Source organism: Zingiber officinale, chromosome 6B, assembly GCF_018446385.1.
Source record: "Zingiber officinale cultivar Zhangliang chromosome 6B, Zo_v1.1, whole genome shotgun sequence".
Classification (NCBI taxonomy): domain Eukaryota; kingdom Viridiplantae; phylum Streptophyta; class Magnoliopsida; order Zingiberales; family Zingiberaceae; genus Zingiber; species Zingiber officinale.
Window position 1 is genome coordinate 107914281 of NC_055996.1, and position 27015 is coordinate 107941295.

The window sequence follows — 27015 nt, forward strand, 5'->3', positions numbered from 1 at the left end:
GTTGTAGCTAAAGAGCATTCGTACTCTATGAATTTTATTCTTTCGTTCAAGTTCAGTAGTAAAATCACAAAACCCATAAACAAAACTGTATTGGTATGAGTACATGCGGCAGTGGACCAGTATCTATCCTTCGTTGTCAATTGAGACATTTTGTCGAGCAACTTGAGTGCGCTACCAAAAAACAGAACAAAAAGCAGGAACGGAAGAAGAGAGAATGTTGACTCACCGGCGTTGCCTTGTGCTCCTTATTTACCCTCCAAGTTCATCTTCTTCGCCACCGGTGTATAGTTTCTCAAGCGAAATCATCTCGTCGGGGGCTGTCTCTTCCTTATTTCCGGCGATTATAAACTCCTGCTCAGTGCTTGTGAGGTACTTTAAAAAAAAATATAAACCGTAGGACTAAAATAAAATTGACGCCACTGTAAAAGAGTAAATATATAATTTCAAATTTTAAAAGGATAATAATATGAAAGCAACAATAGCATTCTCCACGAACCGAATATCAGTGCGATTTCGTAGATCATTTACCGTTGAGTCCTAATCACACGGTCGAGCATCAATCTGTAGCTATATATAAAGTACGACCGCTACTCAGTTTCCCATCTGTCTTACACATTTTGTAGAAACCCTAATCGGTATTAGGGCGGAGTTGCCGTCGTCGCCATGACAACCCGCTTCAAGAAGAACCGGAAGAAGAGGGGCCACGTTAGCGCCGGCCACGGACGTATCGGCAAGCACCGGAAGCATCCCGGTGGTCGCGGTAACGCCGGAGGCATGCACCACCACCGCATCCTCTTCGACAAGTATCACCCTGGTTACTTCGGGAAGGTCGGTATGCGCTACTTCCATCGCCTCCGCAACAAGTTCCACTCCCCCATCGTCAACATCGACAGCCTCTGGTCCCTCGTCCCCGAAGGCGTCAAGGAAGAGGCCTCCAAGAGCGGCAGCGGCCCAAATGCTCCGCTCATCGACGTCACCCAGTTTGGGTACTTCAAGGTCCTCGGCAAAGGGGCGTTGCCTCCGGGCCGCCCCATCGTCGTGAAGGCCAAGCTCGTGTCGAAGATTGCTGAGAAGAAGATCAAGGCAGCGGGCGGCGCTGTCGTGCTCACTGCTTGATCCTGTCGGTTAGTGCTCCATAGCTCGAGTGCTGGTCTAGGTTTCATTTGAATTTCTGGCGTTTGTTTGGATTTCGATCTGGATCTGGATCTGATGAATTCATTGCTAAATTGCTGTGGTCGTCAAGTTTTTGTGTCTTCCATTAAACGTTTTGGTCAATGCTTATTATTAGTCAAATATGCGTCTTTTTGAATTTTTCTTTTTCATGCTGAGCATTCCCATGAATTCCGTTCTTCTGTTTTATTCCAAGTTGCAATTGTTCTTCAATTTATTACTGGTCAATGAGATGCCACAAGGACTGAGTGAGGCTGGCTTTGTAGAAATATATCTTCTCACTGGTCAGGCAAAAATGAGAGTAGCAATCAAAACATGATTGATCTGTCTACCAAAGTATCTACTAATGAATGTCTGGGATCAAATTGAAAAATGATTTTTTGTGGGTGCAAGTTAATACCTTAGTCACCAGTGCAAAACTAATTTGATTTGCAAAACAGTTGATGGCCTTGTCTACTTGGTTTGTTTATTTCGTCCTTTGGTCCAATCAACTTGTTCAGCTTGTGTGATCCCATCGTTCATCAAATGAGCTGAAAACTAACTTGGCAGAGTAGATATTTGAAGGGTGGTTGTACCGTGTAGCTTGCTTCTGGTGATTTCTACAAGAGTGATTGTATGACCAAGAAAACAATATAGTCATTCATTCCTTCTCCAAAAGGGAAGAATCATCCTAGCTTAATTTCTTTCTTATGGGTTTTGTAACTTAATAAATTTTGAAAATAGGATTGCTAAATTAAATTTCATAGGCAAATTCAGGTGTAGCATGAACAGTTGGGAAGAACAACAGAGTTATGAAGACAACACGCACTATAGATGTTTTTTTTCATTTTAACGAAAAACGCTTTAATTCATAGAATACATTACTGAAGCAAGTTGTTTATAGTCATATTTTTTTGTCAAAGTGATTTTTTTTTACATAAAAATACAGATGTTTCATTTAGGATATTAAAAATCTCGTGATAGTTTATTCATATGAAAACTTGCCTTTAAAGCTATACAAAATATTTTTTTCACCGAAAAAATGTTTTTCAGTAAACAAGAAGTCTTAGTTCCAGTTTGCATCTGGATTTAGATTGATTTTGCATTAAATTTGAAACCTCTTTCCATCGAAAAAAACATGCAACACGACCAAAGAATTAAAAATACTAATTCAACCAAGATATATCAATTAGAAAGAGGAAGAATTAAGCAAGCCACAAATAACAGGAGTATAAATTTAATTGCCATGAGTAATAGCAATGGGTACAAAATATTCACAGCTTCAGTTGAGACGTGTTCAGCGTTGCATTCCAGATTCAAGGGAAGCAAATGATCATTCATTTTTCGTGCAAGCAATATCACGTTTTTGAGAGGCTAGATCATTCCATGGCCTTTAAATACTGATATAAACTTGCATAGAGCTTACACTCATATAGTTGATCCTAAATAGTCTGGATGAACATGAGTAGATGATGCCAGTAATGACATAATTGATCGTCATTGCCCCCTTGGACGCTTTGCTGCTGAAGAAAGAGGAAAAGACACTCTAGGCTGAGTCTGCTGGAAGGGTTGTGGATCAACATAAGCAGTTCTCTGCTCCTGAGATAAGTTGTTAGTGGAGTTGGGGTTTACATTAGCACCGTCACCGCTTTCCTCCTCTGTTTCTTCAACCTGAGCGGGCTGCTTCCTTGGTATCAGTAGCTGATAATTGGGGCTGATCAAGGTGTCCTGTTCGGGTGGCAAGGGAATGCTTCCTGGTGGTGCAATTGTCTTGGGCAATGGAACCTTATTCTTGTTCTTAGCAAGTTCGAGCAGCACCTGTAGCAGACAAGTCAGATGGCATATAATATAATGCGAGAATTACCACACAATCTGGGCAGACGTACAGGAAAATTAGCACGTTCAGTTAACGAAAAAACACCCATTACTAGTATGAGAAAAATAGTGCAGGATGCCACTGTCTTAGTAGGTTTTTTTTTATTTTTAAAAGGAAAAATATACATTGATGAAGCGAAAATAGTTCTAACTCTTTAGAGTTGAATCTTGCTATCGAACTCATGTGAAGCTGTATCACCACTGACATCTAATTATTTTAAAGTTGTAAAATATTTTTATTGGCTTTCTTTATCACTCACAACTTCAACTCTAATTAATACAGCAAGTATAAGGATTGATATCCAACATTACAGTATATTTTGAAAGATATAAATGGTAAGGGATCAAGGGATGATAATAAAACTTCCAAAAGGCATGTCATTATAAAGCTTTATATAGGTGTATGCATCTCTCTATATATAAAAATATAAAAGCCAGAAAAAAGTAGAATACTAGGTCAGATCTAATTAGTCTTCTCATGTTGGGTATTATGAGAGAGAGAGAGAGCTTTCATTTAACTGAAATCCACAAAATACAGAAGAGGCCTAGAACTAATACTATATTTGTTTCATCTGAACTAAGCTCACTACAACTCAAACAGGACATTAGAGATTTAAGGCTAGGATCGACATAAATTGAGGTATGCACAGAAGCCAAGTGGTAGTTGCTTGTACATGACTAAATCCTAAATCCTACACCTTGCTGGCGAAAATTAGGTTTATCTACAAGTATCATGTATATAGTCACATAATGGGAGATCAAGCGAGCAATATAGAATTCATTGTGACTGCAACAATACTGCATGTGGTAGTTGCTTGTACATGACTTATCATAGTAGGAACAAAATGGGGGTGTGGGTTCTTGTATATAGTGAACTAACCTTCTGGTAAAATGTATTCAAATTTTATAACAACTGTTAAAAATAATTTCAATGAATATTAATAAAAGGTGTAGCAGGATGTAGTTATCAAAATAAAATTTATTTTCCTTATTTAGATATATTCCTTCCAGATTCCAACGATTCAGAATTTTGGTGTTTCTATACAGATTAGTGCCTAAAGATTAAAAGCATGCGTGCCGTGATAGGAGGGTCAATGTTGTGTCCTGGACGAGCTGTTTTCTTAAACTTGTATAGAAGGTGTAAAAATCACTCTTTAGGATAACATGCATAGTATCATGTTGATTGAGCACCAGCATTTTAGTGATATTTCTCGTGAAAAAAATATGGGAGATTGTTTGGCGCTTTTAGACAAAAAAAAAAAAAGTTGTTTTGTTGCTATTGAATATCATTTAATTGAATAACAAGACCTCCCAAATGTTCACAGTTCTCGAAGACATATGACTATATAAAGCCTTGGCTTCTCTTGTAACAAGGTGTAGAGGGAAAAAAGTAATATTCATATCGTTTGATCTAGAATTACTGTATCCATAAAAAAGTAATATTTGTGTTTTGCTTATCAATGCCTGAACCCCTTGCCTCGAATGCAGAGGAGGACCTCAACAAAACCTTAGTAAAGTTTACTCTTTTGATTCATTTCTTACTATGGTATTGTTACAGTTTTAATTGTCAGTGATAGCGGTTTGTGTATCAACAGTATAAATGAGAACTCGATATACTCTGCTATCAATTCCCAACGCAAAACTAGGCATAGAAAGCTTAACGATGGCCTGACGCCTTGTCATTATAATTAGGGCTTGGGGAGGGGCGTACCTCGCGCGGCGGGGGCTGCGAGAAGGAAAAATTGACCTTCGCCTGGATAGCGAGTCGCACGTCGTCGGGATCGATGGAGGTTTTGGAGGCATGGTCGGCGTAGATCTGGGCGTCGGTGAGCACGTCCACCACGTAGCGGTAGGCGAGCTCCAGGAACTGGTGCACCACTCGCGGCTCGTACTCCCCCTCCTCCAGACCCATCGACCGGAGTAGCTCCTTCACCACCCGGGCGTCCCGCGGCTCCTCCGCCTCATCTCTCCGCCCCCCGCCGCCGTCGCCTTCCATCACTTGCTCCCCGCGAACCCTTTTTCCTTCCTTGCTGGGCTCTGCCAGTTACATAATAAATGAATTCGGTCCAACAAGTGCAAAAAGTAATGTGGCACAGGCCCGGTACCTTTTCTTAAAAAAAAGGCGTATGGGACAAAATTCATCTAATTAAATAATAAAATAAGACATCTCTAAAGAAAAATCTGATCCAAATGTAAAGAAAAAAAAAAAAAAAAAAATGAATAAAAGAAATAGTATTAATACGACGGGATCAGATATCTGGTCCATATTTGTATGGACTAGGGATAGCTCATATAGAATTATGGTCGAATTGTAATCGTGATTTGATCGTAATTGATTATGATCCTTCTTTAGGTTCATCGTCCTCCTCAGGTTATAGTGTGGGTTGGGACGGATGACTGAAGGCCACCCGAAAGCCGCCCCCGCTCGAGGTCCAACATCTTGGCGACTTGCCCACCACCGGCGGCCTCCGAGCGATCTCCGATTACTCGTCCAGATCCAAACTATATCTAGGAAGACGCTGAACTTAGGAAAGGATCACAATCAATTGTGGCTGGATTGTGGTCACGATCCGATCGCAATTCCATATGGTGCATCACCTGGTCCATAAAAATATGGACCAAGGGATCTGGTCTCTATTTGACAAAACTAATAAGAACATGTATATTGGCATTAATATTTAAAGTATTAATATCAACATGAATACTTTTAGTAGTATTGTAGTATTAATACGTTCAATTCTTTAAACATGTTAATATCTACCGATTACAAAAAATAATAATAATAATAATAATAATAATAATAATAACATATTGGTATTAAGGCATTAGCGTTAATGATGCTGTTATAATTGTGAAAAAATTGAAGGTCATACTCTTATATTTGTGAAAAAATTGAAGGTCACAACATATACTAAGATCTATTGGCTTTTGACTGCAAATTCAGCCAAAAAAAAAAAAAACTCATATTTGAATGATTTTTGCAGTTCATCAGCTAAGCACAAATGACCAATGACAATAAATATACTCACTGCTCTTATTAGAAAATTATCTAGTTTGCCACAAGCCAACATATCTAATTAATAGAACAAATTTATGAGTCTATGACAGAACATTACAAGTATGAGCATTCACAAGAAAACAAAAAGTCATCAAAAAAAACAAGAAAGAAAGATCCATGGAGGTAATTCCATAAGCCCTAATTGTTGGTTTCTTGGCCTGGTTTTGAAGGAAGAAGAGGCTGAAGGGCTTTCACAACGACTGTCATGTTAGGTCGGAAATCTGCTTCATACTGCACACATAATGCTGCCACTGCTGCCAGCTGAAAGTACAAATAAAAAAAAAAGAGGAAATTGTAAATTGAGGCAGATTTCTTTACTTCACTTTTGTTTTGTTATTTATATTCCTCAATCAAACTAAGGGAAAAAAAAAAGCAATAAGTGACCCCATCTATGTTTCGGTACCGGTCGGTCTTGACCGGGTCATGTTTTATCAGCTGAACCAACCTAACTATTAGTGGTTTTATGAACCTACCTTAGCAACTGCTTTTGGAGGGAAGTCAGTTTCTAACTTGGGATCAACACATTGCTTCACTTTGTCTTCACTCAATCTTGGAGTTGCCTACAGGGCCACAACGACCAGAGTAAGTAACTATTAACTACGATTGGTCGATTATCTTCATTAATGATTAATAAATAAGAAATAGAAAGAACAATTTACCCAGGTAACTAGACTTTGTTGTCCCTTAGGCATGGTGTGATCTACCGGTTTCCTCCCAGTTAAAAGCTCAAGAAGGATAACACCAAAACTGTATATATCACTTTTCTGTGTCAATTGGCCAGTCATGGCATACCTGCAAGATAATATTAATGAATGAATAGAAAAATGAAAAATTCTATTCACTCAATGACTATTATAAACAAATCATTTTTGTTTGGGCTTGTTCACAAGTTCTATGCTCACAATTTAAAAAAATGAGAGCAAAGTAGGACTTACTCGGGGGCATGGTAGCCAAAAGTTCCCAACACTCGTGTTGAATGCAGACGAGCTGCCGTGTCAGGGGACTGGTTAGTTAAGTTAAAGTCTGCAAGTTTGGCAGTGTAATCGTCGAAGAGGAGGACATTGCTGGATCGAACGTCCCGATGAACGATTGGGGGCTGAACTTTCTCATGTAGATACTCAAGGCCTCTTGCTGCACCATAAGCAATCTTGACTCTTTGGTTCCAGCTCAGGAGTGGACCTGGTTCAGCACCTTGCACGCCTTTCCTCCCTGTGCAGTAATTAAGCACTCTTTAAGACTCCATCTAGTTTATCAGTATTATTCCACTCTTTATTTTTATTTTTTTCAAAAAATCTCTACTTAAATCTTATTTTGACAAGGTGCTTTCGACTCTTATGTACCGTGCAAAATATCATGCAAAGATCCATTTGAAGCAAACTGATACACCAACATCCTGTTATCATCTTCCAAGCAGTAACCTAGTAACTCAATGAAGAACTCATTCTTGAGTCTTGAAACCATTGACAACTGCAACCAAGGTTACTTATACATCAATCGATATTTAGAAACGAAGTGATCAAATGCAACGTTTAAACTTTTCACTTGACGTTGACAAATTAAATTGATTGAATTAAAGTCACCTGAGCTGCAAAATCTGAATCAGGTTCACTGGAGGCACTGGTATCCAGCTTCTTGATGGCAACAGGTTCTCCTGTGCTCAGAGTTGCATGGTAGACCTGCCCGTAGGACCCTTCGCCAACCAAGGCCTTCTGCCCAAAATTATCCGTTAGTCGATTCAGCTCGTCCAGTTGGATGGCTGGTATTTCTATGGGTAACACCTTTGCAGGGGCTCCACTCCTGGCTGCACCAGGTCCCCTTGGATCCCTACCTTGACCTGAATCAACAACAACAACAACAACAAATCAATAAATATAGACAACAATAATCTATAAGGATTTGATATGTTGTCTGACTCCCGTGTCGGACCGGGGTGGCCGAAAGTGTGAGTCAGTCGCGGATAGAATCATGCTATGAATGGTTCAGAAAAAAAAAATGATTACCAGGGGCAGTGCGGTTTGGAGGCGCGGCATGTTGGCTGGCTTGTTGACCAAAGAATTCCTCCTCCACACCTCCACAGCACAACATATTGAGAAAACCTCAAAGGTAGTGAAAGTCAAAGCGCCTCCTCGAACCGGACAAAATCAAACCAAAATAGACTCGACCCTAGACGGATCGGCAAAATTCACCAGACTCTTCCCTGTTTGCCACATGATAGAAATAATTAATGATGGAAAATGTTCTAGATGGGATAACCATGTAGGCATCAATCTCCAAAGGCAATAGAATATCCTTATGATTAATTTTAAAAGTAGCAAAATCTAATTTACGTGGGTACCTGATAACAAACCCAAAGTATAATTCTGTAGATTACAAAGAACAAAGTGATATAATGAGGGATCTCGGTAGAGAAGAATATAATCAGAAGACTGCGTTTTACTAATTAAATTGCCTTTGGGAAAGAAAAATGGGAGAAGGAGTTTCAGGTACCTGGGTTAGCGAATGGACGGCATTGTTGAATCGACAGCAGGAGCTTTTACGGAATTTTGAGGTGGATTCTCTATTGAATTGTGAAAACTCCACCTGCCTAAGAAGAAGAAAAGGGAGAAGAATTAATAGGAGGGAAGAGGCAATAGGAAGAAGGTGGACAGGGAGGAGAAGGGAGAGAATGGTGGCGTAGTTAGCGGGGAAAGAGCCAGTCAAATAAATAGCTAGATGAATAAATAACATCACAATACAAATAACGAAAAAGAACGAAACTAATAACAGGTAGGTTTTATTTGCTAATATATAACAATAGCCAACACCGCTCGTTTTTTAATAATAAATATGATGTCATTTCAGCTCAGCTGCACGTAAATTTAAATGAACGCACGCTTCTGATTTATTTTTTGAATAACTACTTGCATCCATCCTTCCATGCTGGCCTAGTTACTGCCAATCAAATTAACTTACATATGAGGATTCGGGATTGAATGTAATTAACCGCTCAATTTTCATAAACAATGAGGAAAATGGCCACGAGAAGGTGAAAGGCAAGAAAACTGTTGTTCCTCCTCCAGCAAGAAGGAAGCCGAGCCGGATGGAAGGCTACGGTGTAGTCTAGTCAAATTCAGCTCATTTGGAGAGCAAGCTCCTTGGTGTTCATTGGACGACAATCTTTTTGGCCCCTACATGCCTTGCTTCATCGGACACAGTATGCCAGCCACGAGCCTTTGGAGGTCTAGGTATTTTTGAGTAAAAAGTTGAAAACATAGCTTTTCTTTGTCGGTGGTGGTGGATTCTTGTTGCAAATTATAACTGTACCAGATTTCTTCAGTGTTTGATCTTGTTATTTTTGAATCTCATTAAGATTCTTTGGTTCCATGTCACTGTTGGTCCTTCTTGTTAGATATATGTGAATAGAAAAAAGGTAAAAGAGACATGAAGTTCTATTTTGAATGAAACTTTAGTCTCACATTAAGAGTTTCAAGATATTTTGGTTAGTTTATATTGATTCATATGTATTGTTGATCTGAACAAATATATGGAGAGAGACTCTTTTACACACATGGCACATAGAGATGTAAATGCGTCGAATGTCGGACCGGTCGAGATAAATTTTACCAAGTATTTAAGGGTGTAACGGTCAAGTGAAACAAGAGGATACAGTTGGATATCTCTCAGTTCACCGTAAGACTCGAATTCTGCATTTGCTCGGCTCTCTACTCGCCTGGCCTCTTCTTCGCTCAGCCGCTCAGTCACTTGGTTTGCGACTCGCTCGGTCTGCTTGATTGTCCTCTCGCTTACTCGGCTGGTCACTCATCTGCGTTCAGCACTTGGTAAAAATCAATCCCTAGTGACAGCCTGAGATTATCTGTTTAGGTCATTTCGACAGATAAATTGAATTTAATTTTATGTATTTAAATTCAACTAATCCCTAAAATCTCTAGTAATAAATTATTTTATCCAACACTTCTCTCGAAGGGGCATTAGTTTGTTCAATAAGACATTTCTCCTATATCAAAATCATCATACAAACCTAGAGTGTGTAATGCTGCCTTTTGGCACAGTCGATGGGTAGAAGACCATCTTGAAGAATCTGTTTCCTTCATTATGCAACTATTATTTTCCTTCATTAAACTTCTTAAACTTGCCCTTGGTAAACCAAGGGCACCTTTGGCCACATCATACTCTTGGAGATGGAACTCTCTAGGACAGTATTTTGTAAGATTGGCTTATCATTTCTATTCTTGCTACAGTAGTCTAAATAGACATGGTTCATTGGTGTGGCTATCCTGTTCTCCCATCAAAATCCAATTCACTTGGTTGACTTTTATCAAACAGAGTACAAATGAAGGTTGTTTTAACCCGAAAAAGGATCCTTTTACAAAATCTATACTGAGTTATGCAACAATTCTAATGATGAAGACTCCTTGATTCACTTTATCAATTAACCAAAAAAAAGTGAGTTTATCGTACCTGGGCGACCATCGGATCGGCAGGGCCATATTCGAACAGCCAAGTCTAGATGACGGCGTCAAAGGCCACGATGGCATCGGAATACGGTGGAGGAAGGAGAGGCACACTGTAGGAGGAGGAGGCAGAGGAAGCTCTTTGGCGGTGAAGGAGGAGGGGTAGGGTTTAGGCGTTTGTAGACGAGCGTCTGGAAATAGAAGCGCGCCTGGGGGATGGAGGTGATGAAGAGAAGCTGTGGTGGAGATGGAGGAAGAGGAGGGGGCAGTAGTGGCGGCCGAGGCGGAAATGGTAGAAGTTGTGGCGCGAAGATTTGGGGCTTTGAAAAACAGAAGAAACGAAGGGAATGTTGCTGAATTTTGCAAATATCCCCTTATTATTTGTAAAAGAATGATAAATTAGGTAACATCAAACATGAGATGATCGGTCTAATCTTACGGAAGTTTTTCATTAGCCACTAGGGTTGCACACCACATTTGGAGGAAAATCCTTGTAAATATGTCGTAGTTGGGGATCGAACCATGGATGTCTGAATGATAATTTGACGCTTAATCTAAGGAATGATCAGTAGGGTGTCACATGGATAAAAGAAGATTGGTAGATATACTAATGTGGTTCAAACAGGGTTCCAACGCAAGGTCAAATTAACGCCTGGCTACTTTAGCCTCCAAGCCCGACTCCTTAGTCTTCCGGTCAGACTCATTGGCCTCCCGGCCTCTAAGGCCTCTCGGCCCGACTCCTTAACCTTTCGGCCAGACTCCTTAGCCTCCAGGCCTCCCAATTCCTTAAGTCTCTTAGCCTCTCAGGCCTCTCAACTCCTGAGCAGTGTAAGACGAATGACAATTTTAGAAAAAAAAAAATAATAATCATCGCGGAAATCTCAAATTATTATGAGAAAAGATAATGATGTAAATAAATCTTATATTATTTAAGAAATTAAATAATAATAGAATCGGAATAGAATCTCGATTATTTTGGGAAAAAAGATAACGGTATGTATAAATCTTATATTATTTAAAGAATTAAATAATGACAATTTAAAGATCAGAAAAGTCTACTATCTCTCTATAAAAGGTAGTCCTTTCCAATATCCAAGATATGTATATGCACACCTGCCAATATCGAAATCTTAGTGCTAATCTTCTTCCTCCTTTAACTTGACATCAGAATGACTATACCAGAGAACCCCATGCCCATCATTCTAACACTCTTCTCTTTTTTGTTTATCTCCGTCCAAGTTCCTAATCACATCATCATCCTTGTTGACATTCGGTGATTGACGATTAAATTGGCAACAAATCCAACTCATCACATGTGATTCACTCATTGATGTTCACAGACAAGATCAACGCACTTCATAGCTTTGAGTTTAGGCCTGCTGTAGGTGTCTGATTTAACCATGTAACTCCAATTCATTGATAGAATTCACAATCTAAATCATAAAGACATGCATTAGGAACAAACTTGAACATTGCACAAATAGTCACCGACTGATCACATTCACACTGAAGTCTGAACATTGTTCAAACAATTATTTCATTTACCAACTCCACAAAGCACATGTCTATTGTAACTATATCTCTTCAGCAGAGGAAGCTTCGACGTCTCTCAGTCGAATCTCGAACTGGGGGCCACTCGCTCCGTTCACCACTCGGCAATTTTTCCTAACCTCCCCGCTGCTCCCCGTCAGCACCTCGATGTTCCCCATCTTGATCATCCCCTCGACGAAGCTGTCAAAGAAGACCTTCTTGTCGGCGGCGAAGCGATTGACGTAGGGGGCGGTGGAGGCGTTGGTGTCGGCAGCACTAAGCAAATCCTGATCGGTCGTGAGCAGCCCCTTCAGGTTTTGTAGGTTGGTGTAGTACTTGTTGTCGAACACGTCCGGAGTGACGGGGTCGAGGTTATTGAGCACGGTTCTATTGCCACCATCCGGGCAGCGTTGCCGTAGCTTCGCGAGGTAGGTTGTGTTCAACGATGGGTCTGGGTTGCCATTGCTGAAGTTGTAGAGCCGGTGTCTGAAGGTGAAGCATTGTGCCCGCCCAAAGGTGTGAGCTCCTGCACATTAATGTAAAATTCAAAATCAACTGCCCCTTTTATGGATAAAAGATTTTTTTTTTTTCAAAATTTTAGTGAGCACGATACCTGATAAGGAAACAAGATCAATGTCATTGAGGCCAACGGCGGCGAACTTTTGCTGGAGAACGGTGACATTATCAAATGGGCCAGGGAGGATACTAGCGGCGTTGAAGTAGGCCATCCTTCCATCCCTTCTTCCAAGCGGCACAGTCCAGTGAGGCCCGTACGACTGTTAAACAATTTAATTTTCAGTATATAATTTTTTTAATTTAATAGATTAATTTATTATTTGTATAAACATTTTTCTGGTGGAACATCCCTCCCTGATTTATCTCGAGGTGTTAATCTGTCTGGGTTATCCACTATCTAGCACGAATCAATCTATTTTGGATTGCGTAGGCATACCTTGAAGAGGACAGATCCTCTGGATCGCTTTTTGCGATCCAGGGGATGATCCCTTGACTTGAATTGGTGAGATGAATGGTCCTCATTCATAAAATAGGTGGGGACCATTCATCCCAATCAATCCATATCAAGAGATCATCCCCTGAACCGCAAAAAGTGGTCCAGAGGACTTGGGTTGTACCTTGAAAGAGAAATGTTGTGTAACTTGCTCCGCTGATTCCAGCTAATTATGGCTTGATTTACAGGTCAATTTTAAATATAAAAATAAAAGCATATGCGCTCCAGCCTCTGGGCACTACGTATGATCCCTTTGCATGTATTAGTGGAATGAATAATCTCCACTTATAAAATAGATGAGGATCATTCATCTCAGTAAGGATCCTCTGGTCCGTAAATTGCAGATCAGGGGATGGTCCATTGATGAGGACCTTTGATTTAGATGGACCATATCTTTAAATAGGTAGGGTCCATTCAAATCAAAGATCCTTATGTAGTGGATCATCCCCTGATCCGTAATTTACGGATTAGAAAATCTACTCTCTCATTCATCCCTACTAATATATGTAAAAGATCATCCCTGGATCACAAAAAAAAAAAAAAAGATCGAGAGGATCCCATGCCTTTATAATGGGTATATTTAATTAATCAAAATAAATTCGCATGTGAAATAAAAATTTGTTGTAGTAATTCCTACCAAGTGGACGGATGCTTCTGCGGCAATAGCTAAGATGTCAGCACAAGACACAATTCCGGGGCAACTATTTTCCACGGCAGTTTTGACAGCGTCAATGACCTCGTAACCTCTCGCAGAGTTATTGTTTGGAAGAGCAAACTTTTCGCTCTTAATTTCAGTAGTATTATCTAGCAAAAGTGAGGCTTCGCATCCCTGAAATAAAAATTAACATATAAATAATTATTAATATTCACTTTTCTAACCGTTTAAGCTTCTCAAATGAATGGTGAACAACTAACTATTACTCATGGTTACATTAGTGAAGCAGTCATGGAAGAAGAGACGGATGAGGCTGGCGAAGATCCGAGGGTCGGAGCGTTGTGCAAGCAACAGTTGCTCGCGCACGATGGCCGACACGTTGGGGCAAGTGTTGTCGTAGAACGTCGGGCTCAACTGAGCCTCGCACTTGTCGAAATGCATGAGGGCTATGAGGCTCAACATCAACAACAACGACACTGATACTGCACTAAACGGACAAGCAAAGGAAGAAGAAGCCATGGCTGTGCTGTTATCTTCAATTGCTATGCCATGCCATGCCCCTCGGTTGCTATATATAATAGCTGCAAAAAGAGATAAGGAACAGACAGACTGAAGACACTAGCTTAGTTAACAAGCCTTTGAAAGTTCTCACTTGACTTTTCATAAAAGCTTTTAAGGAGGGAAAGCCAATGACAGTGAAGATTTGATGCCTTAACCTGTTTACCCCACAAAAGTATTGTGACATGTGGGGGGAAATGCGGAAAATTCCTTGCTTTCTCGATGGTTTTGCGTGCCCAGTTCGAATTCTCTTGCTTTGGGGGGCATGAACTGGAAAATTTTGGCATGTACGGAATCCTTATGCACTGATCATAACCTTTAAACTCTGAAATGAACATTAATTCTGTTTTTCTTGTTGTAACTCTGAACAACGCCGTTAGCATATGGACATGAATTCTGCATTAATTATGCTCTGAGCAGGTGGAAGAATACTATTCTGATCCGAAGAACTCCCACAGGACCATCATTAACGCAGAAAAGTCAAGAGAGTCGGCATCAGGATGTGATTGCATGAAAACACTAAGTCACACGTTTTCCATGACTCATTATCTACTTTCATTGTGTCATTTACGACCCCGGGTTATGGTATAATGAAAGAACATTAAGTTGTCATCTAAATTAATTCAATTAGACACATAATAACGGGATATTGAATTTTTAGGTCGTCGATTGTTTTGATTTATTTTAATGATAGATAAAAAATTTATATGAGATTAGGTCGATCCTCTCAAATTTAGTATTATCTGGTTGAACGGATTACGTGTGTCATCCATGACAATGAGTTTGAGGTCGATGCATTGTTTTCCAAGTTTTTTTTTTTTTTATCCTCGCAGAATCATCGAAGCACAGGAAAGACAATGAATTTTTGCCCTGTTGTAATTTAATAGTTAAAAGGAGAGTTGGGTATGACAAGTTTCAAAGAAGGAAATGTCTCCGCATTAATTTTTAACAAAGTTAGGAAGACAACCGTCATCACCTCTACCGTAAGCATCAGGGATAACTTGTTATCCGTTTCTAAAGTCATCCAGTGGCATATAAAATTATCAGATAATTTATCTTCCGTGGAGTTACAATTATGATAATTTCACAAGACTAAAAAAAATACGATGTGGAGCTTCTTTTTATGAGAGAATATGCTAATTAGTTAGCATTAGGTGAAAAAATATCGAAAATTTTCAATCAGATTGTAGGAGTAGTCACTGTGAGATGTCCTTGATGTTGATAAAGTCACCATGAGTTGAGGAAGGTAAGGCTGTTGGAGGTGTCTACGTAGTAAGAGAAGGGAATCATCATGAGCTATAGGGAGGACTGAATCGTCTTGAGAGCATGCAAGGAATAAAAGAGCAAGGGAAAAAGGTTAAAATGGAAAAGAACAATAACATATTAATGGAAATAGATGTGTACAAATGTGTACTAATACATTAGCCCATGAGGACGAATTCCTTTTATAACGTGCAAAAGTAGGATGTCACATCTACGGCTATTAAAGGGGATAATGTACTTTTGACAGAATGTTATATCCTAGTAAGAGGGTATCCCATTGTCATATCAGTGGATTACATCATCCATATCTAGTACTGTGGGAGATCATGTTAGATCACACTACGTAATATAATCATGCTGTTCCACGTCCCATGTCAATCCATGTGGAGTTGAGCAGCTAGATATTTGAGCTTGGGAGAGGCATTGGTTAGGTGAGGCCGAATGGGACGAGCAGGGCGTTGGATTAGGGAGTTGAGTCCCTGAAATCGAATGAACCAACTAGAGTGTTGGGCCTAGATCGACGGAGTTGGGAGGAGAGTTGGATCGGATCGAATCATCAGGGTTGAAAGGAAGGCTGAGAGGAGCATTGCGTTGGGGAGTCGAGAGGAGTGTTAGTCCTAGGTTGGCGAAGCCAAGAGGAATGATGTGCCTAGGTCGGCAGGAGAAACGTCGAGTTGTGCTGTTGGAGGTCGATCCACATATTGTCAGGATCCGATGGGCTCTAGCAATGATGATGCAAAAATTAGCATCGGCAGTATAGAGGGGTGAAGTTGCTCAACCCCCTACTGGATTGGGAGGTTGTACGAAAGGAGAGGACAGATTGGGACGGGCTATGAGAGAGCAGTCGCCTGACCAAACGACCTCTCCTTTTCCATGTGAAAGCCCTGTACCCCCACATCACCGCACATACTATACCAATATAAACCAAACATACAGATATTAATATTAACGGTATATCAAGAATTTTGGTATCATATTATACCATGCCGAACTTTTCAATATTGATATCGTATGAAATTTAGGATTTCGATATAGTATATATTGTACCAATACCGAAATTTAATAGGAACACTAGTATAAAATTTATACCATATTAAAAATCTAGTATACTAAAGTTTTTATATACCGGATTTTTTGCTACGGTATCGTTATATGTTTTTTTATTTTGAATTTTGATACTATATGATATAAAAATTCTGTATAGTGTGATATACCACCACTAGTTAGCATTAGTATAATTCTGAAGATGATGGATAGACACACAAAAGAGAGATGACCAACAACTCAAGTAGCGAGTTAAAAATAGTGTGTCCAGGCAATGCTCATTATCCATTTTGAATTATGCACCTCATAATAAGGCGCCAGGACCTTGAAGATGTGTGGGAGAGTGAAAAGTTTCACAACTTCTTTGTACTCCATGAGACTTGAGACTTGAGATTTAAGGGATGGGAAAGACAACAACATATGGTTTCCTGATAATATGTTGCACCAAATCTTGATTAGGGCACTCCCTAATGTCTTAGAATCGAAGCATCATTGACGGTGTATCTTTTCATCTGCTCAGATTTCTCCTTTCCTACCTTCTCTAGGGTTTTGATCGCAAGAGATCCTTCGAGAAGCGAAGCCTGAGAGCCTACAAGCATCAGTCGGAGGTCATTGTTGCCGGGGGCAATCAAGTTACATAAAAGGACCGAAAGTAGCGTAAGGAGCTCTAAAATGAAAGACGAAAAAAAGTAGCCTTTGCGAGTGTCAAGAAAATTTTTATTTTCAAGTACCTTTGTTAAGGCTTATAAAGCCTCAACAGAAAATGATCCACATCGACTGCCACTCTAGCCCTGCATGAGACGCGTAGACGATCGCACAAGCAAAGTGTCACCCCTTGATTGACCACACGAGTGAACCTTCACATTATATTGGTATAGCAACAACCGTTAGTTTGTATCGTCAATTTTATCTAGTTGTCGGCCCGATGCCATTGTCTCAGGGGCACCACTTGGGTATTGATCCTGCATCAGATGTGGCTAGTAGTAAACATTTGAAAAAGTTAGCTGAGTCAAGCTCCTTTATAGCAGGCCTTTGGCGTGGTCATTCAACCCAAAGCTGAGTTCCCATGATCGAGAAAGGGCATTGGTCGAGTCTCTTGGCGACATCAATCATTTTCTTCCCTCTCTCTAAATTTTCTTCTTAGAATCAAAGCAACATTTGTCCTATATATATATATAGTTCATAATGATTTTGTGTTTGATTCAAATAAGAATACTGCCACCACTAGCCAGCAGGAATACGAGTTTAATGTAACCAACTTGTTTATACGGAATAAGGATGAAAGTGGGCAATACTTGTAGGGCAGGACCACAGTTCACATACATTAAATTCCATTAAGGGATATTAATCTAGCAGTTATCCTACCATGGTTCAAAATCGACAGACCAATCGATTAGACGATTCTTAACAAATCAATCCTTATATAATCTTAACCGTCTAAGACGGTTAAATTAAGAACAGCTAATTTATGGTTTGTTGTTCAAAATTATTTAATTAAAAAATAAATAAAATTATAAATTTATTTAAAAATATAAAGAAAGGCTTATAATCTTTAAATTGCCTACATATCCCCTTAGAGTATAGGGAATCAAAGGTTGCATAGTTTGCTTACCTTTTTATCCTTTTACCTTATGACATTGTGTTGTTTCACATTTCCACTTCTTGTTCCAATATCAAGGTCATTCATAGGATTCCTTTTTCAGTTCTCGTTCAATTATCAAGTAATGCTTGGACTTCCAATGAGTTGAGAGACAGTAGATCATCATTTATCCAATATATTACTTTCGACACAACGATTGATACTGGATAAGTTAAAATTTCTTTTGTGAATTACTAATACTAATATGTTGTGTTTTAGATATATTAATTTCTAATATATTATAATTTTATAAATATCATATAAATAATTTTGGATATTATGTACAATATTAATAACATCAGGAGAAGAAGAATCTAAATTAAAACATCATAATACAAAACTAAGGAAGCGTTTGGTTTATTTGTATTTTTATTTTCATTTTCAGAAAATCATATTTTCTAGTTTTTTGAAAAATAATTTTTTCGTAGTTTTAATTTTCTTACAAAATGTTCTCTGTTTTTCTAGAAAATGAACATGAAAAATACAAATCAAACTCATTTTCTATTTTCTCAGAAAATGAAAATAGAAAATCATATGAAAAATACAAATCAAAAGCTCTCTAATATTTCATATACAATTTCTAATTTTAATCTAAGGTCTAAAATAAATGCTACTAAATAAATTTCATATATATATAAAAATATTTTTCTCATTTTAATTTCATTGCTAATATCCAAGAAAATAAAAATTCATTAATAGTATGTTCATTTAAAACTAACACCATATTATAAAAATTCATTAAAACTAAATGAGCAGTAGAATATAAATATCGAAAAGTTGTTGGGTTGGATCATTCAATACTTTTAAAATTTCATAACTACTATTGCATATATTTTTTTGGTGTGAAAATAAATATATATTAGTATTCTTAGTGATTTTGTCCAAAAATAATAATAATAATTCTCTATATTGAAAAAATTAATAATTGAAAACGTGAATACAACCATAAATAAGAAATCACATTTCTAATGGGTTTAGTATGATTTTTTAAAAGTTTTAATCTATCTTAAACACATAAATTTAAAATATGACATACGTAATTATTATAAAAAAAATAAACCACTAATAATAGTTTAACATATAAATTTAAGTTCTGCAATAGTAGCTGTATTAAAACTAGCATTATCAAATGATATTGAAAATATTTTAGAAATTAATTCATATTTTTTAAAAATTGAGAAATGTTGTTAACATGGTACCATTTTTCAAAAACTCTATAGGCTAACAAACGTTTTTAAATTTGCCAAGAGTTAATGATACAATGACAAGTGACACTCGTATACGAATGTGTTTATCAATTACTTTCAAATATCAGAACATAATGAACTTTATTATTTAATTTACTAAATTCTTTAATTATTTTTTCCCCTTTCGTTAATAGTTTTTTAATTATACGACGTAAGTATTGTTCAAAGAATACATTTAACAAATGTATGAAGTGATTTTTTAGTAAAATCTTCAAAAGTACATTTAGACTCAAAATTAAAAGAAAGATGTTTCACAATAAAAAATCTAGCTAACGATTCTTTTAATTTATTATCAGAATACATAACTAAACGTAATCAGTACCTTCATTAGTTGAGGAAAATATGGACAATTGCATTTGAGAACGTTTGATTTTATATTCCATTGAGTGCTTTGTTTTGACGTGTTGTTTCAATGACTCATAGACACGCTCGCTTGGAATTTATAGGGAGTTTTGCAATACTTACATTTTGTACACAATTCTTTGGATGGAAGAGTGGCATTCTCAAAATGTTTAATAAAAATAAATAATTGTGAAGGAGAAGCATCCTGGACCTTAGGAGTGTTGTCATCAATACTTCTTTGTGTGTTGGGTGCCGGAAGTTGTTCAATTTCATCATCGGTAAATTGAATTTGAATATCATGATTCTCATTCAAATTGATTATTTCTTTCTCCCTCCGAGATCGAGTTGATGAATCTCCTCCTTCCATTATAGAATTGAAGTCGAAGCATGTAAAATTGAAGTCGAAGTGTATAGAAATTTTGGAATTAAGAATGATAGTAAAGAAGATGATGTGGAAATGATGAAATGAGCTTCTTATTTATAAAGTTTGGAGAGTAATGGATATTAAATTGTAGTCATTAATAAAAAATGGTAAAATAATCTCAACTGTTACAACAAATACAACCCCACTCAACGGTCGGAGTCACCGGTAACCGATGGTTCCAACAACTATATGTATAAACAAAACCTTCGAATCGATGGTTAATTAGGGGTCTAAACCTTAACGGGCCCAACCACTATCAGATCGGTTACGATTTCGGTCCAATAATCTAGGTCAACAGGTAACCATCCCGTTGACTCGATTACGAGCCTAGGTTGGGTCTGATTAGGGCCCGACCCGTGGGCTGACTTACGAGCAGTAACTCATCAAGTTGGTCTTACTATTAGGGTTGTAAAATTTAATATTCATTAGTAAATTTAATTAGTATTAGAAGTTTATTTATATTTATTTAATATGTAAAATTATGTATATACATAATTTAATTACGAACAATTTTTGAACATCTTACTATTTTATTAAGAATTTACACCTTTTACTAACTAATTTTGGTGAAGCCCAAAATGAAATTACATTAATGTCATTTTTTTTACATCGAAAATAATTTCAAACTTTATTAATAATTTTCACTGATGCATTAATTAGAGATCTAGAGTTCAAGACGGAGTTACAGTGTATTATTAAATTTTTTTTCTCATCTTTATAAATAATTTGTAAAATTTTTGAATCATATTCGTTCGTAAATCTCTTAAATAGATTAAAAACAAAGCAAATAGTTTTAAAATATCAAATTTAATAACCATCCAAATGAGCTTAAAAAATATAAAAAAAATCCTTAAATAATCATCTAATTAAAAGCTCAATAATATATAAAAGAATCAAATCTCAATTCAAATTTAAACCAAATTCATAAAAAAAATCAAATCAAATTTTAACAATTTGATTTATTGGGACACGTCAACTTAACTTAATTCAATTGTTTTATCAAACAATCTTTAGCAACATAAAATTTGAGTTAAGTTTGTAGCTTGAGGCCACAACCTACTTGAAGATTAGGAAGAGATTTAGCTCCACATTATGCTCTCTTGTTCACTTGATGCTCGTGCAAAAACAAAACATAAACAAGTAAATAATGAAGTAAATAACTTAATTCAAGCCTTTAAATTCCACTGCATGGTAATTTGTAACTATAGATAAAAAATAACATATTGGAAGAATTAGATCTATTTCTACAGAACAAATCATAAAAGAACAAATCATAAAACATAACCACAACTTCTTATATATACAAAAAAATTTTAAAATTATATTTATATATAGAATATAGAAATTATATATACATATATACCAAAAATATGGATAATGATACAATTTATTTTATATATATATATATATATATATATATATATATATATTTTTTTTTGTAGTATTTCAATAAATTTAGCTTTGCTTTATTTATCCTTTAGTTCAGTCTTGATTTAGAGTTCAGTTTTCATTTTTGTTTATTCTTAAACAATGAAATTTCAATCAAATGAAAAAGGAGTCTTTATGTCTATGTACCGAGGACCTCGTTTGAAAATAATACATCGTCTGGGGACTTTACCAGGACTAACTAGTAAAAGACCTAGTTCCAGAAGTGATCCTAAAAACCAATTGCGTTATGGTAAAAGATCGCAATATCGTATTTATCTAGAAGAAAAATAGAAATTGCAGTTTCATTATGATCTGACAGAGCGACAATTGCTTAAATTGCAGCAAAAGGTGAAACCCTCGCCCCCAGGGCCCCCACCGACCGGACCCACGGTCATTGTGAGGGAGGTAAATCGCAACACCCGAGCTAACATGGGACGGACCGGGTGGGATACAGGGATAGGGGATTTATTCCTCCGTTGCCACTGAGTTTCGACCCAGCGACCTCATTGCAGCAACCTCCGCCCCATGCCATCTCGGATGACCCACGGGGTCGACAATTGCTTAAATATGTGCATATTGCTGGAAAAGCCAAAAGGTCAACAGGTCAAGTTTTACTTCAATTACTTGAGATGCATTTGGATAATATCCTTTTCCGATTGGGTATAGCTTCGACGATTCCTGGAGCCAGGCAATTAGTTAACCATAAACATATTTTAGTTAATGGTGGTATAGTGGATATACCAAGTTATCGTTGTAAACCGAGAGATATTATTACTACGAAGGATAAACAAAGATCGAAAACTCTGATTAAAAATTATATTTCTTTATCCCTCACGAGGAATTGTCAAAACATTTGACTTTTGACTCATTCCAATATAAAGGAGTAGTAAATCAAATAATAGATAGTAAATGGATTGGTTTGAAAATAAATGAGTTGTTAGTCGTAGAATATTATTCCCGTCAGACTTGAACCTCACAAAAATAACAAAGAAAAATTCATAGAATTTTGTCTGTTTTCGCCAAAATAAAAATAAATAGATCTAAGGGCCTTGGTATGAATTTTTATTATTCACCTATCACAAACGGACAAATGGTAATATTTTTTGCTCTTTCTTTTTCCGATATTTGTATTTTATGTATCAAAGTAATGTTATTAGGAATTGAGAATTTATATCAAATAAGGGCCCTCTTGTTGAGATGATGGTATTTGATTTGATTCAGTAACGTTGGTGAATTAAGATAAACGGAAAGAGACTGGGATTCGAACCCTCGGTAAACAAAAGTCTACCTAGCAATTCCAATGCTACGCCTTGAACCACTCGGTTATCTCTCCTACATAATCTTATTATTGACCAGAAACTGAGTGAATAGTGAATAGCGAGTCATTCATATTATTGCAGTACAAATGCGACTGATGAATAGTTTCATAGGAAAAATTCCTTTCAAATCAAATAAAATTTTCTATTTCTCAAAAAAAAATTAGCTCATTAGCTATCCCGTAGATCTAATACAAATTATTGAATCATCCCGTGTATTTTTATATTTAAATTGTATGACATAACATATTCATGTTATGCAAACAAAAAATAAAATGAAATAATTTTTCTATAAAAAAATGGATTAGACTAAGGTAAGTATCAGTTTTGTTTTTTGTTTCTTCTTTGGATCATAACCAAATAAAAACTTTTCGAATTATCAGAATCCACAGTACAATCCTCGATTATTCAACTTAGATAAAATATTTATTATAGTTCTGTTGTTGTTATATTACGAAATTCGAATGAAATCGAATCTGATTTCAATATTTCATATATCTCCTTATCCAATCCAAACAAAAGGTCAACATCTTTTTTTATAATTAGTCTGTTTTTATTTTATGTTATTTCATACCGTACAATTCCTTTAGTTTGTGGGATCATTTTCCCCTTACCCCTAAGGGTAATGAAAAGAATTATAGAATGAATTGTTAATTATGCCAAGATCTCACATAAATGTAAATTTTATTGATAAGACCTCTTCAATTGTGGCGAATATTTTATTGCAAATAATTCCGACAACTTTCGGAGAAAAAAAAACATTTGCCTATTACAGAGATGGTGTGATTTGATTCTTTTTTTTTAGGTCCAGTATTAAAAAGAGACATAGTTCGAGATACAAAAACTCAAATTATTAAAATAAACCCACGCTGGGTGATGGTGAAGTTTCTAAATAGAACAATTTCTTTTGTCGCGTGTATCCTCGATTGATGCAACCTCGGATGTTTCAATTGTTGATTTTAGTATTTAGCAAAATGTTATACCTATGGGTTCCATATTGCGAGTCAATCCTACTCCACTAGTACCAATAGGCAGCATAGGGGAAGAAGCACTACACATAGGAATGAACAACATGAAAATTTTGTTATAAATTACCCTTATCCTTATCGGTATCGGGGCTAACAAGAATGGTTAGGACAACAAACATCCATCTCGTTTGTACTTTGGGTATCCGTTTAACCATCAAAGATCGTTGAAGTGACTAATTCCTGGAAATAGGGGGCGTTGAGGACAAAGAAATTGTTGGAGTTACCATTTCCATCTAGTACTAATACAGTTGGTGTTAATAGAAAACCTTTGCAAGAAGGTTGGCTAGAGATTTCTTGTAAAAATACTAGCTCCTTTCAGTTCATAATGAGAATAGTCAAATTTGAATTTCATGGATTATTTCCCTTAATACTATGCACAGAAAGAATGGAGGAGTCATATGAAATAAAAATCTCACGTACGATTCTAGAACGGAGATTCTTTGAATAGAATAAACGACCATAACGGATGTTGGCTCAATCCGAAGGAAATTATGTGGAAGCTTTACAAAATTACTATGAAGCTACGCGACCAGAAATTGATCCCTATGATCGAAGTTATATACTTTATAACATAGGACTTATACACACAAGCAATGGAGAGCATACAAGGGCTTTGGAATATTATTTCCGGGCACTGGAACGAAACTCATTCTTACCACCAGCTTTTAATAATATGGTCATGATCTGTCATTACGTGCGACTATCTCTACTATAGAAAGAAGAAAAAAAGATCCAATTAACTAGTAAATACTAGAATGAAATAGGTTTTCTACATATGTGTCATCTAAAGCAACGATTTTTATCAGCTATAGCAAGTAAAGAGACTTCACGAGAACCAAAATTAAGAAGAAATGGATAAAGCCTATATACTCCATGGATAAAGGATTGAATTGATAGAGAAAGTACCATAAAGATCAATTAGCAAGCTATTTTGTTGATACAAATCCAAAGTGTTGGGCGACTATTTACAAAAAACACAGGTCTCCGCAAGGTCGTAAGACCATGTATGGGTGCTGACGCTTGCCCAGTGCCGGAAGGTCAAGGAAGTTGGTGACCTGATGACAGGGGAGCCGGCGACCGAAGCCCTGGTGAACGGCGGTCGCAACTATAACAGTCCTAAGGTAGCGAAATTCCTTGTCGGTAAGCTCTGACCCACACGAAAGGCATAACAATCTGGGCATTGTCTCGGAGAGAGGATCGGTGAAATAGTCATGTTTGTGAAGATGCGAACTACCCGCACATGGATAGAAACACCCTATGAAGCTTTACTGTTCCCTGGGATTGGCTTTGGGCCTTTCCTGCGCAACTTAGGTGGAAGGCGAAGAAGGCCTCCTTCCGGGGGGGGGGGCCTGAGCCGTCAGTGAGATATCACTCTGGAAAAGCTAGAATTCTAACCTTGTGTCAGGACCTACGGGCCACGGGACAGTCTCAGGTAGACAGTTTCTAAAGGGCGTAGGCCTCCCAAAAGGTAACGGAGGCGTGCAAAGGTTTCATCGGGCCCGCCATTTTTTGTTGATTAGGCGACACCTAGATTTGAACTGGGGATAAAGGATTTGCAGTCCCCTGCCTTACCACTTGGCCATGTCGCTAAATCCGATCCAAATCTCAAAAAATATATATATATATATAGAATAGGTAAAAAAAGAGTATTCATCCATATTCTGTTATTAAGATTCTATTACTAATTCTTTTTTTTTTATCCAATCCAATTATTCTCTTCGATTGGTTATCACACCCCTTAAAAACTCCCCCTTCTATTTCCATTGAGAAGGTAAAAAATGGATTTTTTGTCATAACAAATTGGAACCATTAACTATTTTTTTCTGAATTAGTGAAAAGTTCTTCAATTTGTATCTCAAAATATTGTCTTTCTTTATTGGCATAATAAATTAATTCAATATATATGATATGTGTATATGTAAACTCACACTCCAAAAATAAAAATTGTTACACATATATCAGGACCGGGATGAATCTTTTTTATGTACATATCCCATATTCTTATAGGGAATCGTCGTATTTTTTTTTTTCATTTTCTATAATATAATAGAAAAAGTAGAAATTATGATATGGTGTGACATGACTTCTATTGCCACAAGCAAAATTGCTATTATTTTTCATTTTTTCGGGAAGACCTATTAAATCTTTTGACAGTAGTCATGGATTATCACTGATATAATTTTTGGCTCTATTTTAATTTCTGCTAATTAAGTTATAACTTATTAAGAGTAAAAATTGTGCCATATTTCGTCTAAGTTATTTTAAATTCTATATTTATATCGGCCTTCCCCTTCAAATCACTCGGGACATCATACTCCATGTTGTCAAGATCGGCTACTGTCGTTTTGGTACCACCGCTTCTTGTAGAATTTGATAGAAAATATATTTAATTCTAATTTAAAGTGTTGAATTTAAGAATGATTATATTTATTTTTAGACATTTTATACTAAACAATACGAGGGACAATTAGGTAATAATATTTACATGAGTAAATTAAAATAAATAAAATTTTACATGCAAAAAGCGAAAACAAAATTTTTTGAAGATGGAGACTACATATAAAGTTAAAGTTTTATTTAAAAATTTTTCTTTAATTTACTGATAATTTTACTCATGTAACTTCAATTATTTGATACAATTCACAATTCAAATCATAACAACACGGATACAGGGAGGCGAAAGCCAGTGAATATTTGATGCCTTAACCCGTTAACCCCTTTTGAGTATTGAGTATTGTGACATGTAGGGAAAATGCAGAAAAGTCCTTCGTCGATGGTCTTGCGTGCCCAGTTCGAATTCTCTTGCTCTTGGGAGGCATGAACCGGAAAATTATGGCAGATACAAACTCCTTATGCAGCACTGATCATAACCTTTAAACTCTGGAGAAAAAAACCCATTAATATATGGCATGAACTCTGCTTTTTTTTTTGTTGTAACTCTGCTTTAAACTTGTCATTAATGTTCTTAATGCAGAATCAAGAGAGTGATCAGCATCGGC

The 27015-nt window shown here is 36.9% G+C and overlaps 4 protein-coding genes across 4 annotated transcripts; 1 reads left to right on the forward strand and 3 right to left on the reverse strand.

Moving 5' to 3' along the window:
• Positions 1–607: 607 nt before the first annotated feature.
• LOC121988784 (60S ribosomal protein L27a-3-like) lies at positions 608–1293 on the forward strand. The gene has a single exon (XM_042542439.1). The coding sequence runs from the start codon at positions 664–666 to the stop codon at positions 1114–1116; it is 453 nt and encodes a 150-aa protein (XP_042398373.1). The 5' UTR covers positions 608–663; the 3' UTR covers positions 1117–1293.
• A 1061-nt stretch (positions 1294–2354) lies between these two features.
• LOC121988783 (transcription initiation factor TFIID subunit 9-like) lies at positions 2355–5076 on the reverse strand. Its single transcript, XM_042542437.1, has 2 exons — positions 4736–5076; positions 2355–2967 (listed from the first exon to the last, which is right to left on the reverse strand). The coding sequence occupies exons 1-2, from the start codon at positions 5018–5020 to the stop codon at positions 2647–2649; spliced, it is 606 nt and encodes a 201-aa protein (XP_042398371.1). The 5' UTR covers positions 5021–5076; the 3' UTR covers positions 2355–2646.
• Positions 5077–6220: 1144 nt separating this feature from the next.
• Positions 6221–8246, reverse strand: LOC121988781 (probable protein kinase At2g41970). Its single transcript, XM_042542434.1, has 7 exons — positions 8083–8246; positions 7663–7916; positions 7423–7549; positions 7018–7291; positions 6742–6874; positions 6556–6642; positions 6221–6343 (listed from the first exon to the last, which is right to left on the reverse strand). The coding sequence occupies exons 1-7, from the start codon at positions 8165–8167 to the stop codon at positions 6221–6223; spliced, it is 1083 nt and encodes a 360-aa protein (XP_042398368.1). The 5' UTR covers positions 8168–8246.
• Positions 8247–11967: 3721 nt separating this feature from the next.
• LOC121988785 (peroxidase 15-like) lies at positions 11968–14297 on the reverse strand. Its single transcript, XM_042542440.1, has 4 exons — positions 14004–14297; positions 13710–13901; positions 12677–12839; positions 11968–12589 (listed from the first exon to the last, which is right to left on the reverse strand). Exons 1-4 carry the CDS (start codon positions 14244–14246, stop codon positions 12108–12110), a joined length of 1080 nt encoding a protein of 359 aa, XP_042398374.1. The 5' UTR covers positions 14247–14297; the 3' UTR covers positions 11968–12107.
• Between the last annotated feature and the right edge of the window lie 12718 nt (positions 14298–27015).

Coding starts and splice junctions, on each gene's coding strand:
- LOC121988784 (XM_042542439.1), top strand. CDS start 664: ATGACAACCCGCTTCAAGAAGAACCGGAAGAAGAGGGGCCACGTTAGC.
- LOC121988783 (XM_042542437.1), bottom strand. CDS start 5,020: ATGGAAGGCGACGGCGGCGGGGGGCGGAGAGATGAGGCGGAGGAGCCG. Junction 2,968..4,735: donor CGCAGCCCCCGCCGCGCGAG/GTACGCCCCTCC, acceptor TGTCTGCTACAG/GTGCTGCTCGAACTTGCTAA.
- LOC121988781 (XM_042542434.1), bottom strand. CDS start 8,167: ATGTTGTGCTGTGGAGGTGTGGAGGAGGAATTCTTTGGTCAACAAGCC. Junction 7,917..8,082: donor TCCAAACCGCACTGCCCCTG/GTAATCATTTTT, acceptor TTGTTGATTCAG/GTCAAGGTAGGGATCCAAGG. Junction 6,344..6,555: donor CTCCAAAAGCAGTTGCTAAG/GTAGGTTCATAA, acceptor TTGTACTTTCAG/CTGGCAGCAGTGGCAGCATT.
- LOC121988785 (XM_042542440.1), bottom strand. CDS start 14,246: ATGGCTTCTTCTTCCTTTGCTTGTCCGTTTAGTGCAGTATCAGTGTCG. Junction 13,902..14,003: donor TCCATGACTGCTTCACTAAT/GTAACCATGAGT, acceptor TTTTTATTTCAG/GGATGCGAAGCCTCACTTTT. Junction 12,840..13,709: donor CAGAAGCATCCGTCCACTTG/GTAGGAATTACT, acceptor ATTGTTTAACAG/TCGTACGGGCCTCACTGGAC.